This window comes from Tupaia chinensis, unplaced genomic scaffold (assembly GCF_000334495.1).
Source record: "Tupaia chinensis unplaced genomic scaffold, TupChi_1.0 Scaffold000065_1, whole genome shotgun sequence".
NCBI classification, from domain to species: Eukaryota; Metazoa; Chordata; class Mammalia; order Scandentia; family Tupaiidae; genus Tupaia; species Tupaia belangeri.
Window position 1 is genome coordinate 3693869 of NW_006159523.1, and position 14254 is coordinate 3708122.

General features: G+C 35.3%; 1 protein-coding gene across 3 annotated transcripts in view; it reads right to left on the bottom strand.

Annotated features, from left to right (window-relative positions):
- The window catches only part of SERPINB7 (serpin family B member 7), a 73783-nt gene that overhangs the window by 6586 nt on the left and 52943 nt on the right, over positions 1 to 14254 (bottom strand). For all 3 annotated transcript variants that reach the window (XM_027766235.1, XM_014581977.2, XM_014581976.2), the window contains exon 5: positions 1959 to 2076. In XM_027766235.1, coding sequence (XP_027622036.1) covers positions 1959 to 2076 — 118 coding nt within the window. The remainder of the gene's footprint in view (positions 1 to 1958; positions 2077 to 14254) is intronic.

The window sequence follows — 14254 nt, forward strand, 5'->3', positions numbered from 1 at the left end:
TGCTGAAGAAGCTGAAACCCGGAAAGATTAAATAACTTTTACAAACTGAAGCCACAAGAAATCTATGGCAATACGATTCAGACCCAAGAAGACAAATCTTGGAGTAACTGTCTTACTGTACTGAATAGGCCACTTCTGGTTACTGCAGGATGCCAAGTATAATTTAACTCCATTCTGCTGAAAAGGTTAATTCCTTTATTTATCCCACATTAGTGAGATTTTTGCTAGATTCCAGATCACTACTCTGGGCATTTGAATTGTAACAATAGAAAACATAGTCCTTGCCATTGAAGGACTCACAGTCTTGCACTAGGAAGTCAACAGAGAAGAAAGCAAATTGTATCACACTGGTATAGCCATGTGATCACTGTGCTCTGGGAACACAGATTCAGGGGCCATCTGCTTGAACTAAGGACAAGAAGAGAGGCCAAGAACTTCCCGAACAACTGCTAGCTTTGAAATCGGCTGATGAATAACAAAACAAAGATGAATAAATTTCCTAATTTGTTTTGTACTAAACCAGAATATTAGCTGGAATTCAGTCTCTAGCTATGAAAGAGTTACCAATAAAGAGATATACTTTTTTGGGAAAGTACCGCCCTTGTTTGACAAATACATGAGAATGTCAATAAGCTTGTGGAAAGTGGAAGTAAAGTGTGAGTTAATTTTGTCACAAAAGTTTTTGAAATACCCACAGGTTTTTTCGTAATATACATTTTCCATGAACTTTTTGCATATTATTCTGCTAAATGATGATTTTATTATGAAAGATACAATATATATCATTTAGAAAATAAAATAAGATTAAAATATATTCCTTAGGTATTAGAATATAATATCCTAATAAGATTTGGTCCAAGAAGGAATAAGATATTAAAATCAACACAATCCTTTAAAAGTAGATTAAACATTAGAATGAAATATTATGTTGTAGTCACTGAAAACTCTGTTCTATAAATCACTGTTAGTTTTTGTCCATTAACTGGATGTGCAATACTGAGTTGAGTTTAATTGACTAAATTTTCTCAGTTTGTTATTAATTTATGAAATGGTCATAATAATATCTTTTTCATAGGGTTGTTTCCCAATCAACTGAAATAATGTTAAAGACAGAATGACTGAAAAGTCCAAAACATTCAAATTATTAAAATTACCTAGAACTACATGCAGACAAATACTAAAGCATTTTTAAATAACAATAATGTTTACTTTAGAATAGGCAGAACTATTTCTTATATGAGAGTACTTCAAAAGTTGGTAAGGGGCCAGCAGGTGGCACGGTGGTTATGTCACTAGACTGCCATATGGTAAACTGTGATTTGAATCCCAGACACAGTGGTTTGAAATCACACCAGGCACATATGTTTGTGTGTCCAAAATCCTAGGCGTAGTATAGAGGAGAAGGGATTGCAGTGTGGCCCTGTCTCGTGGGGGGTGAATTCTCACCTCCCTTCTTACTGTCTCTCTGTTTCTTTCCAGCAAACACATATGTGCTATGGCAAAAACCTTAAAAAAGTTTGAGAGAAAATTGAATTAAAGTACAAGTTGATTTTGAAACAAATCTTGAAATCTATACAGTTTTTTTTACAATACACATTTTTCATAACTTTTTTATTATCGTTGCCAGAGGGTACATGCTCCCACCATATAGAAAGGGGGTGGAGTGACAAAGCACCATCCTAGTGCAGAGTGGTTATGCCAGTTCTTTCTGCTCTATTTCTTCATTATGTCAGGATTTTGATCACACACCCATACATGCCCAGTGTGTTTCCCAAGCCTTGGTTCTGGCATTCTCAGCAGAGCTGGCCATGTGGGGCCTGGCTGATCCAACCACTGGTATACAGGGCTGGCCTTCCACAAATGTTTTGCAGGCCCCTCATATGTAGAAAAGATTTCCATAGTCCCTAGGACTCACATAAAACTAACAAATCTTGTAGAAAAATAGGATATGCACTCACCATTTGTCTCATTTTCAATCCATTTATTAATTTTATATGTTGTATCTTCTATGTCACTTGTAAAGTCAACTCGGTCCACTTTGGCATTATATAATTTTTCCGCACACTTAATATAGTTCTACAAATAAGAATACAGTCCTCGTATTTACAAATTTCATAAGGCTAAATATATGAAATGCATTTTTAAACATACTTCTTCATGTCCACTATTTTATTCAAAGACTCAACACTACCTCAAAGATCAGTAAATGTAGCTGGAAATAGAGAAATATGGCCAGAAGAGGATCTGGTGAACTCGAACTTGAGGTTGCATAGCAAACACACCACTTTACCTGAAATGGTTGGGGCAGACTAATAAAGACTGTGGCTAAAGCCCACTCCCTTGGCTTTACTATGCTTTCTCATCATAAATACCTCGATAGCCTCCTACCTAGTCTCCCTTGCTTATATCATCTCTTTTCTGCTGGAAACCCCTCTAGTCTACGTTTTGTACTTAGGATAAAGCCCAAGACCCTGTACTTGACACTGATAATCTCAGTTTCCCTTTCATACATTGGGCATTCTACAAGCCCAATTCCTCACACTTGTGTTCTGTCTCATTCGAGTCCTTTGAACAGCATTTATTCTGCCTGGAATGTCCCTTATCTCTCGTGATTATGTCTTACTCTTTTTTCAGTTTCATACATAGCTGTCTCTTCACTACGTATGTTTTCCCTAGGTCCTGCCTCTGTCCTCTAACAGTTCTTCTATCTTTATTCTCCTGTAGAGCCATTATCATTCTGCATCTTACTTACATTTGAGATCAAGCCCCCAACAAGATGACAAATTCTGTGAAATTCAGGGTCATACATGTTTTGCATATTATTATACCTCCAGAACCTAGCACATTATATGTGCTGAAGAAACATTTATTGCATTTACAAAAAAAAAATAGCGATCTAACTTAGCAGCACATCAATAATATAACAAATACACACATATTTTTGGGGGGGAAAGGTGTTCATAATTAGGGGGAAAAGATTCATTACAAACCATATATATTGTCAGTGGGTTTCCTGATAAATTTTACAGGATTTTCAAGTTTAGTAATGAGAATCAGCTAGTTATCCATTGACTGCCTCCAGAATGACATTAGTTCTATAATGCCAGTTTTGTGTGTAATGTCCATGGGTTTCATCTATTGATTAATTCAGTTAATTCCCCATCCACTCATGTATCTATCCAATCTCTCAGACTCTGGGTCAGTGACTGGCACAAGGAAGTTGATAAGTGCAAGATGACAACAAGGATTAAGGTTGGCAGGGGCAGAGGCTGAGTTACATAGTGTTGTTCTCTACCACTTAGAAGACCCTGGAAAAGCTAAGAGTTATTAGGCACTTGTACTTTTATTTTAAGTCCTGCTTCTAGGTCTTGCTGATCTTCTTCAAAGACTGTCACCTGTCACCTGAACTTAAAAGGAGACATAAAACTTCAATGACATAAAGAATAAAATTTACAAGGACTTGACTTCACCACATGAATTTGGTTTTCTAAAGTGTCTACAGAAAGTGATTCCACAATGAATAAGATATTGCCTAATCTTAATCTGATACCCAAATGTTACTCATCAGTTCTTCCCATCACCCCTCACTGACAACTGTCTCTTTATTGCTCTTTTTATCTTATTATTCTGATTATGGTTCTACAAATGCTCACCATAATCAGAACTTCAGCAACCATCAGTACTTCTTAAAAGGAGACAAGAGCTAGATCTGCTGAGCTAAGCTTTATTTCTATCCTTAATCCAGAAATGAAGTTATGACTAATGCTTGTCTTCACTTAGTCTGACACCTCTCATTTGTTTTTATTGATTTATAATTTTTCAAGCAATACTTTAATATTTTTTTAAATTAGATTACATTTAAAAAACTGCCATTATAATTTTGGTATCTATCTTCCCCAGGCCTTAATCATACACACACACACACACACACACACATATACATATATATGAGGGACTTCAAAATGTTCATGAGAAAAAGGAATTAAAGTACAAGTTTATTTTAGTACAAAAAATGTTTGAAATCCATTCATAGTTCTCAAATATCAATACTTTACATGAATATTTTAGAATATATATATATATATATTTCACTGGAAATTTTTGAAATTGGTATATGTTTTTATGCAATTGCTATCATTATAGTATGTATTTCTGTGAAAATGGCTTTGTTCAACTTGATTTTTTTAAATTCTATTCACATATCACTATGGAAAAGATCTAGCACATTCTTGTAATTATTGGCCTCTGAATCCTTTTAAAGGAACTCACTTAGTCTTTTAACTTATAAATACAATCTAATATTGTGTTTATCACTCTGCATATTTACTTTTCAGTTAACATTATTATAACCTGGCAGAGATACTTAATCTGTCAAAGCCTGATTCGTGTGTATGTGCATATATATATTCAACACCAATCTGGTATACACCCAATATCCGGTCAATAAATACTTTTAAAAACTGAATGAAAATATCTTCACCTCTTTGTCCCATGCCCAAATTATTTGTCTTCTTTTTAACGTTTTTTAATTATTTAATTTTATTTATTATTATTTTTAATTTTCTATAGGGCACATTTACTCACCAGAAAGATTCAAAGAGAGAGACAGAAAAGAAGGAAAAGTGAGAAAGCAAGCCAGTAGGTCTGGACCTTGAACTGTAGTCAGCCATGTGGAAGTCCAGCACCTTAACCACCATGTCTCCCACTGGCCTGCTTTTTTTTATTCTGATTTACTAGTACCTCATCCTGGGAACACATTAGAATAATCTGAATATAGATTTATGGGTAATTATTTATCAAAGTCTCCCAATCTCTTCACCTTCTACCCTCTAGTAGCCACCATTCTACCCTCTGCTTCTATGAAATCAAGCTTTTTCAGAATCCATACCTAAGTGAATTCATGCGGTCTTCCATTCTTATTTCACTTAACATGCTGATGAGACCAGCAGTTAGCGTAATGGCTATGTCTCTGGACTCCCATGTAGTCAACCATGGTTCGCGTCACGGACCCGGTGGCTTAAAAACTCATGCCCTCCGGGTGCATGTGCGTACGTGCCCAAGATCCCAAGAGGAGAAAGAAGGAGAAGGGATTGCGGCATGGCCATCCCCCCTGGGGGATGATTTCTAGCTTTCTGTCTCTCTCTGTCTCTCTCTGTCTGTCTGGTGAGTGCATGCGCCCTATAGCAAAAACCTCTCCAAAAAAAATAAATAATGTGGCTGATCTCCAGGTTAGTCCATATTGTTGCAAAGGACACTATTTTCCTCTTTTTTGTAAAGCTAAATATTATTCCATTGTGTGCATGTGTGTATATATCTATATATATATATATATATATATGTGTGTGTGTGTGTATATCACATTTTGTTTACTCATTCATCCATTGATGGACCCATAAGTTGTTTTCATATCATGACTATTATAAAGATAATGAACATGGAAGCATAGATGTCTCTTTGACATTTTATTTCCTCTAGATTAATACTCAGAAGTAGGATTGGGAGATAATATAGTAGTTCTATTTTTAGTTCTTTAAGGAACCTCCATATTGCTTCCCATAGTGATTGCATCTGTTTACACTTACACCAACCATGTATGATGTTGTACAATGTTCCAAATTGCTCCATATCCTAACCAATGCTTTTCTTTATTAATAATAGTTATGTGATAGCTGTGAGGTGGTATTTCACTGTGATTTTTTTTTTTATTTGCCAGAGGCCACATGCACTTGCTGAAAAAAAGACAGAGAAAGAAAGAGGGAGAGACAGAATGAAAGTGAGAAAGCATCCCCCAATAAGGAATGGTTCATTCCGCAATCCCTTCTCCTCTATTTATCCCTCATTTTGGAATTTTTTGCACTCATGCACATGTGTATGGCATGTTTCTCAAGTTTTCTGATCCAGGACTCAAACTGTGCAGGTGGTCATGTGAAAACCAGTCATCTTAATCACCATTACATAGTCTGAATCTCTATGGTATGGCATAAATTGTTTATAGTATTAGTAGTCTCATTATTCTTTTTATTTCTCTGGCATCAGTTGTAATGCTTCTTCTGTTGTTTATGATTTTTATTCTTTACCGTGTGATTTTAATTTTAATTTCCCTAATAATTAGTGATGTTGAGCATGTTTTAATGTAACTATTGGTCATTTGTATGTCTTGCTTGAGAAATATCTATTTAGGTCCTTTGTCTTTTTTTTATTGAGAAATTTATTTTTTTGCTATATATTTTAGATATTAACCCCTCATCAAATGATGAGGGGTTACAACATCATACATGGTTGTTTTGGCTTACAATAATTTCCTCCCATTCTATAGGTTGTTTCTTTGCTCTATTGATTGTTTTCTCTGCTGCGCAAATGTTGTTTAGTTTGATGTAACCCCCTTTTTTTCTGTTTTTGCTTTCATCGTTCATGCTTTTGGGGTCACATTCAAAAGTTGATGACCTAGATTAATATCATGGAGCTTTTCCCTTGTTTTCTGATAGTAGATTTACAGTCTCAGGTTTTACACTAAACTTTTAGTCCATTTTAAGTTGATATTTTTCATCTGGTGTGAGAAAATAGTCTAATTTTATTTTTCTCCATGAAGAATATCCATTTTTATCAATACCATTTATTGAAGATACTGTAATTTGCCCAATGTGTGCTCTGGAACCTTTGCCAAAGGTCAATCAACTATAAATGCAAAGATTTATTTCTAGGATCTCTTCTGTTTCATTGAACTATGTGTCTGTATTTATGCCAATACCATGCTATTTCAATAACTATTAGCTTTGTAATATATTTTGAAGTTAGGTAGTTCAAAGCCTCCAGCATTTTGTTGTTCATGATTACTTTTAATATTCCTTTATATTTTCATACAAATTTTAAGATTTTTTTCTATTTCTCTTTCAAAAAATGGGATTTTTGAGAGGGACTCCTTTGAATCTATAGATAGTTATGGATGGTATTGACATTTTAGCAGTATTAAATTTTTTAATATGTAAACGCTTGATTCGTCATTTATCTGGGATGCTGTGGTTTTCTTTTACCAATGTCTTACAGTTTTAAGTGTAGATCTTTCAACTCCTAAGTTAAATTTATTTTTAGGTTTTTCGTAGCTATTGTAAATGAGATTTTTTATCATTATTAATATTTCTTTATCAGGTACTTGTTAATGTGTAGAAAGACTACTAATTTTTATAAGTTAATTTTGTATCCTGCAATTTTAGTGAATTTGTTAGCCCTAAGAGGTTTTTCATGGAGTCTTTAAGGTTTTCTGTATATTAGAGCATATTATCTGCAGGGCCCAGCAGGTGGTGTAGTGGTTGAGGCTCTGGACTCCCACACGGTCAACGATGGTTCAAGTCCCAGATCCAACAGCTTAAAAATCATGCTGTGCATATGTGTGTGTATTCAAAACCCAAAAGTGATTGTGACATGACCATCTCCCTGGGAGTAATTTCTCACTTTTCCTCTCTGTGAGCCCACATGCCCTGTGGCAAAAACCTTAAAAATGAATAAAAAGAACATGCCGTCTGAAGACAGATAATTTAACATCTCTTTACAATTTAAAAGCCTTTTATTTCTAATTGCTAATTGCTCTGTTGAGGTCTTTCAGTACTATGTTTAATAGAATTGGTGAGAGTCAACATTCATTTTTTCCCCCAATTTTAAAGAATAATCTTTCAAATTTCACCATTGAGTATGATAGCTGTGGGCTTATTGCCCTTATTGTATTAAGGTATGCTCATTCTCTATCTAAATTGTTGAAGAGTGATGCTGGGTCTGTTTCATGATTTTTCTGCACTTATTGAGATGATCATAGAGTTCTTTTCATTATTCTACTAATGTGGTTTATCACATTTATTGATTTACATATGTTAAACCATCTCTGCGTCCCTAGGATAAATCCCACTTGATCATAGTGAATAATCATTATAATGAGCTCTTGAATTTAGTTTTCTACTATTTAGTTGGGAATTGCTGTATCTATGTTCATCAGGAATATTGGCCTGTAATTTGACTTTTTTGTAGAGCTGTTGTATGACTTTTGTATCAAAGTAATGCTGGTCTCACAGAATATTTGGGAAGTATTTCCTTCTCTTTGATTTTTTGAAAGAGTTTAAGGAGGACTGATATTAGTTCTTCTTTAAATGTTAGGCAGAAGCCATCAGATCTCAGGCTTTTCTTTAACAGGAAACTTTTTCAGATCCACTCTCTTTATACATTATTAGTCTGTTCATATTTTTTTCATTTTTCCGTGATTCAGTCTTGATGGTTTTCATGTTTTAAAACTGCATCCATTTCTTCAGATTATACAATCTGATAGCATAAATTGTTCATAATACTAGTAGTGTCATGATTCATTTTATTTCCCTGGTATCAGTTGTTATTTTTCTTCTGTTGTTATGATTTTGATTTCTTCTCTCTCTCTTTTTTAGTCTAGCTGAAGGTTTGTCGATTTTGTTTACCTTTCAAAACACCAACTCTTCACTTTATTGATATTTCCTATTGTTTTTCCAGTTTCTGTTTCACATATTTCTACTTTGGTTCTTTTTTTTCTTTTTTCTTTCTTTTTTATTTTTTTAATTTTTTCAGCCTGGATTCAGCATGATCTTCTATGAAGAAGCTTGATTTTTCAAACTTAGATTGTCAAAGGAATGGACCCAGTGGCCTTAGAAGATGTGGTTGTGAACTTTATCAAGGAGAAATTGGCTTTGCTGGAACCTTCACAGAAGGAACTCTACAGAGATGTGATGTGGGAAGCCATCAAGAACCTGGACTGCGCTGGAAAATATGAGAGACCAGAATCTTGAAGATTCGTATCAAAATGCCAAGGAAAAGCTAAGAAGTCATATACTACAAAGTCCATGTGATCAGAAAGAAGGTAGTTCATGTAGAGAAATCATCAGTCATTTTACACAAAACCACCTGAATGAGCAAAGGCATCCTGAACTTAAACCATGTGAGAAGAGTACATGGGGAAAGACTCAGTGTTTTCCTCTTTTAGTAGGCCTATCAGAGCTCAAAGAGGACAGAAACCATACAAATGTAAGGAATATGCAAAGAAGTCACATGAAAATAATCAAAATGTAAAAACCTTCATATCTTGTGAAAGTGGGGAAGAGGCAAGGGGTCACAACATGAGTTGGACCTTATAAATGTGTTGGAGAATTTTTATTATCACAAATTATTTCAATTACATGAAAAAATGCACACTAGAGAGAAAATCTATGAATGTTTCCAATGTGGGAAAGGCTTTAGTTTTCCCAGATCTGTTCATATTCACCAAAAAATTCACACAGGAGAGAAACCCTATAAGTGTAAGGTATGTGGGAAAGCCTTTGTTTTTTTCTAGTTCTGTTCAAAACAAATAAAAGAATTCATACTGGTGTGAAATCCTATGAGTGTAGCCTTCTCTCATTCCTGTTATGTTCAAGAGCATGAAAAGATTCACACTGGAGAGAAATCTTATGACTAAGCAATGTGGGAAAGCCTTTAAATCTCCCAGTTCTGTTCAAACACATAAAAAAAACTCACAAAGGAGAGGAAACCCCTATGAGTATAAAGTATGTGGGAAAGCCTTCTCTCATTCCTATTATGTGCAAAAGCATGAAAGGACTCACACTGGAGAGAAACTCTATGAATGTAAGTGATGTGAGAAAGCCTTTAAATCTCCCAGAATTGTACAAAGACATGAAAAAAACACACTGGAGAGAAACCCTGTGAGTGTGAGGTATGTGGGAATGCTTTTCATTGTCACAGTTTTTTTTTGAAGTCATAAAAGAACAGATGCCGGAGAAAAACCATATATGTGTCCCCAGTGCAGGAAATATTTCTCTCATTGAAGAACAACCCCCATGAATATAAGCAATTAATCTCCCAGTTCTTTTAAAAGATATGAAAATACTCACTCTGGAAAGAAATTGTATGAGTGGGAAAGGTATGAGGGAAAGCCTTGGTTATCTCAGTTCTGTTTGAAACCATGGGAAAACGCACACTGGAGAGAAACCCTTTCCATATCCCCAGTGAGGAAAAGCCTTTTCTCATTTCTCTTGTGTTTGACACCATGAACAGATTCACAATGGAGAAATACCCTGTGAGTGCAAAGTATGTGGGAAATCCTTTGGTTGTCTCAGTTGTTTGACAAATAGAACAACTCACAACTGGAGAGAAGCCCTATAAATGTAAGTTATGTAGGAAGACTTTTTGTTGTCACAGTTCTGTTGGAAGTCATGAAAGAACTCACATTGGAGAGAAATCCTATATGTGTCCTCAGTGTGGGAAAACTTTCTATCATTTCTCATGTGTTTGAAAGTATGAAAAGACTTACACTGGAGAGAAACCCTATGAATGAAAGCAATAGAAAAAGGCTTTTGTCCTCCCAGTAATGTTCAAATAAACAAGAGTTCACACTACAGAGAAATCCTGTGTGTAAGTTATGTGGAAAAGCCTTTAGTTTTCTCAGCTCTTCTTGATAACATGAAAAACTCACTGGAGAAAAACACACTGACTGTCCCCAATGTGGAAAACTTGATCTCATTCTTCTGTTCAAAAGCATAGAAGGACTCACATTAGAAAATAAATCTATGAATGTGTTCAATGTGGGTAAACCTTCTCTTGATCCTCTTCTGTTCATAGCATGGAATGGACTCACACTGAAAGGTAACCCTATGAATGTATGAGATGTGGGAAAGCTTTAGTTCTCCCTGTTGTGTTCAAAAACATGAAAGAAGTCACACTGCAGAGAAAACTGATGACTGTAAGACACGTAGGAAAGCCTTCTCTTGTTTGTGAAATATCAGAGCACATGAAAGAATTCACCATGGCAAGCAACCCTATGAATGTAATAGATGTGGGAACCATGAACTATCTCACACTGGAGAGAAACTCTGAGTGCTTCTACTATGGAGAAACCTTGAATAGGGAAAATGGAGTTAGGATGATTGTCTGCTCCCTCACTTCATGTCATGTCATGTTTTAAGACCACAAGATAACCTTTTAGTTGGTTGGAGTGCACTTGCATGCTAGTTATGTAATGATGAATTTGCTGTTTTATGCCATTGCATGTAGTAACACATGTTTATGTGTGTGTAACAGTTTGTTTGTTTGTTTTTTTAAGGAGCCACTATTGTTTGCTGCTCCTTTAAGAGAAAGAGAGCAGCAGCTCAGTTAACTGGCTAACTAGCTGGTAGATCAAGAGATTAAGTAACTCAGTACAGTACAGTTGAAGAACAGGTAAAGTGGCAGTGAAAGAATGAGAAGTAAGGGATGTCATGGCCATGAAATGGAAACTTGGAGTTGTATATTTCAGAAGTAAAATAGTTGGGGTGTTTTTGACTTTCAGGGTCCTGGGACTCAGTTACTAAAATGGTACAAAGGCAACATTGGGTAGTTGTAAGGAGGTAAGTTGGGTGGTTCATCAGCAGAAACACTGAAGTTACCCAAAAAGTGCCATAACTTGGGGGGATATGCAGTAAGATTTGCAGAGTTCTGGCTCAAGCATATTGGGAATGGATTAGGAAAGAATAGAGAACAAGATAGTAGAGATGGTGGATAGATCTTTTATGACACCAAACCACTTGTAATAAAAAAATTATTATCATCATCAATTCTAATAGACATCCATATTCAGATGTGAGTAAAAAAGTACTGTATAAGTAACCTGATGTTTCTCTCTTGCCAGTTTTAATATTTCGTCTTTGTCTGTGGTTTTGGCCAATCTGGCTATGATGTGCCTTGCAGAAGATCTTCATGAGTTGATTCTATTAAGGATCTTCGGACTTCTTGGGTCTGGATGTTTGAATGGCTCTGTAGGTTTGGAAAGTTTTCTTCCAGGATTTCATGGAATTATCAATGCCCTTATCAGTTTCTTCACCTTCTGGGATACTAATTATCTGGATGTTTGGTTGTTTAATAGTATCTAGTATTGCTTGTATATTACGCTCATTATTTTGGACTATTTTCTCAGTCTTTTTGGTGATCTTTTTTCTAGGTCAGAGGTTTTGTCTTTGACTTCTAAAATTTGATCTTTGTAAGGTCTAATCTGCTTTTAACACTTTCTTTTTTTTGGGGGGGGGAGGTTTTTGCTATAGGGCGCGTGCGCTTTCCAGACAGACAGGGAGAGACATAGAGACAGAAAGCGAGAAATCCCCCCCAGGGGGGATGGCCACACCACAATCCCTTCTCCTCCATTCTCCTCTCGGGATCTTGGGCAAGCACGCACATGCGCCCGGTGTGAGTTTAAGCCACCAGGTCCAGGATGCGAACCACAGTCGACTATGTGGGAGTCCAGCGACATAGCCATTACGCTAACTGCTGGTCCCTGCTTTTAACACTTTCAAGGGTAGTTTTGATTTCCTGTATTACAGCCTTCATCTCTAATAGCTCCATTTGAATCTTTTTTTATGGTACGTATTTCCTCTTTCAAATAATGGAAAAACTTCCTCATCTGGAATTCATTGTCTCTTTTCTCTTACACCTTCTGGAGTTCATTGTCTCTCATCTCTTGAATCAAATTTAGTTTTGTCACTATGAATATTCTGAATTCTTTATCGGACATTTCCAAGAGTTCCATTACATTGTTTGTGGATTATGAAAGATTGTTCTTTTCCCTTGGAGGAGGGATATTGTCTTGATTTCTCACATTTCTTGTGCCTCTGTGGTGGTTTCTGGTCAAACAAGGATATTCCATCAGGCTAACATCAAACCTTTCTCTCATCAGAAACAATGCAGGCAAGGAAAGAATGTGAAAATATATTCAAAGTGTTAAATGAAAAACAATTTTAATCAAGAATACTATACCTGACAAGATTATCCTTCATATGGGAAGAAAAGATAAAAACATTCTCAGATAAACAAAACCTGAAAGAATTTACCAACACCAGATCAGCTCTTCAAGAAGTTCTGAAGACAGTGCTATACCAGGAAAACTAAAGAAAGGCAAACAGACAGAAAAAAAGAGAACAAAAAGCAACTAAGAAAATGACCAACTTAATTTTCGGGACAAGTCCAGAAATATCAATAATAATATAGAATGTTAACTTCCATGATTTAAATGGAAAGATCAGTCCATGGTAACATTGCAAATTCAACATAAGAGAGATTAATTACATGAGACTGAACTGGTGAAATAGAATTTTTATGACTTTTGACTAAAACATTACTGATTTTTTTCTATGTTTTCTTTTTCAGATTTGAGGATTTTTGCTTTCTTTTGAGCTGCTAACAGTTTTGACAATTTGTTAAAATGCTTTTTGTTTGTCTGTTTAAATTGAAATGTAATCTTTTCTCCCTACCTGACCCCTCAGGAACTGAAAAATATTTGTGAATATTCTTATTTTGTGGTAGAATCGTTATTTGCATGAGTTCAGCAATACCTGTTGCCTTGCACCATAAATTGGAAATACTCATTATTGCCAGGGCTTTGACTGGAATATCATATCTGAAGATAGGAACAGAAAGCTATGGAACTAAAGTAGATCTCAAGAAAGCCAACAGAAACTCTTGGAAAGATTGCCTGGCACCGTTCTGCCTTGCAGAGAGGATTAGAGAAGCCATATGAAGAAATTCATACCATAAAATAGCCTGGACTTTTCCAGCCCAGTAATGTAATCAGTACAGATTGCAAAAGAGAGCCACAACCAGAGGATTACCTTGAAGAAGGCTTTGAAGGAAGAAAAAGAGACTGATTTTTGCTAGTAGATGATGAACCTCAGAATACTTGGTAGGCAGAACTGAGTTGGGGAGGTTCATAAGTGAATTATGTGCTGGGTGTTTGCTTTTCAAAAGTTTGAGTAGTTGACACATAAATATTTTCTCAAAAATATTTAAAACCTTACTGTCTCTCTTATTATAGAGTCACAAACAAAATTATAACAAATATTTTGAAAGTTGTCTTTAAAATTCAGTTTTTGAAATTTTGAAAGTTGTTTAACTTTGAGAACTAAGGAGCATGAGCAAAATTTGTTAATATGTAAAGTAAATTTTGTGGGAAAATGTAAAAAAATAAATAAATAAAATATATAAATAAAGATACACTGGGGGAATATAGATGGCAGCTATTTGCTGTGAATCTCAAAAGTAACCAAAAGGGAGAATTCTGAATGTTTCTAACACCTGTAATGACAAATGATGAGATGATGGGTATGCTAATTATTCTGAATGAGGTACAGAATACACATTGTATTCTGTACTGTAAAATCATATTGTTCCCCATAGCTATGTGCAATTACTGTATGTCAATAAAAATATTAGAAATTAAAAAAGAGTT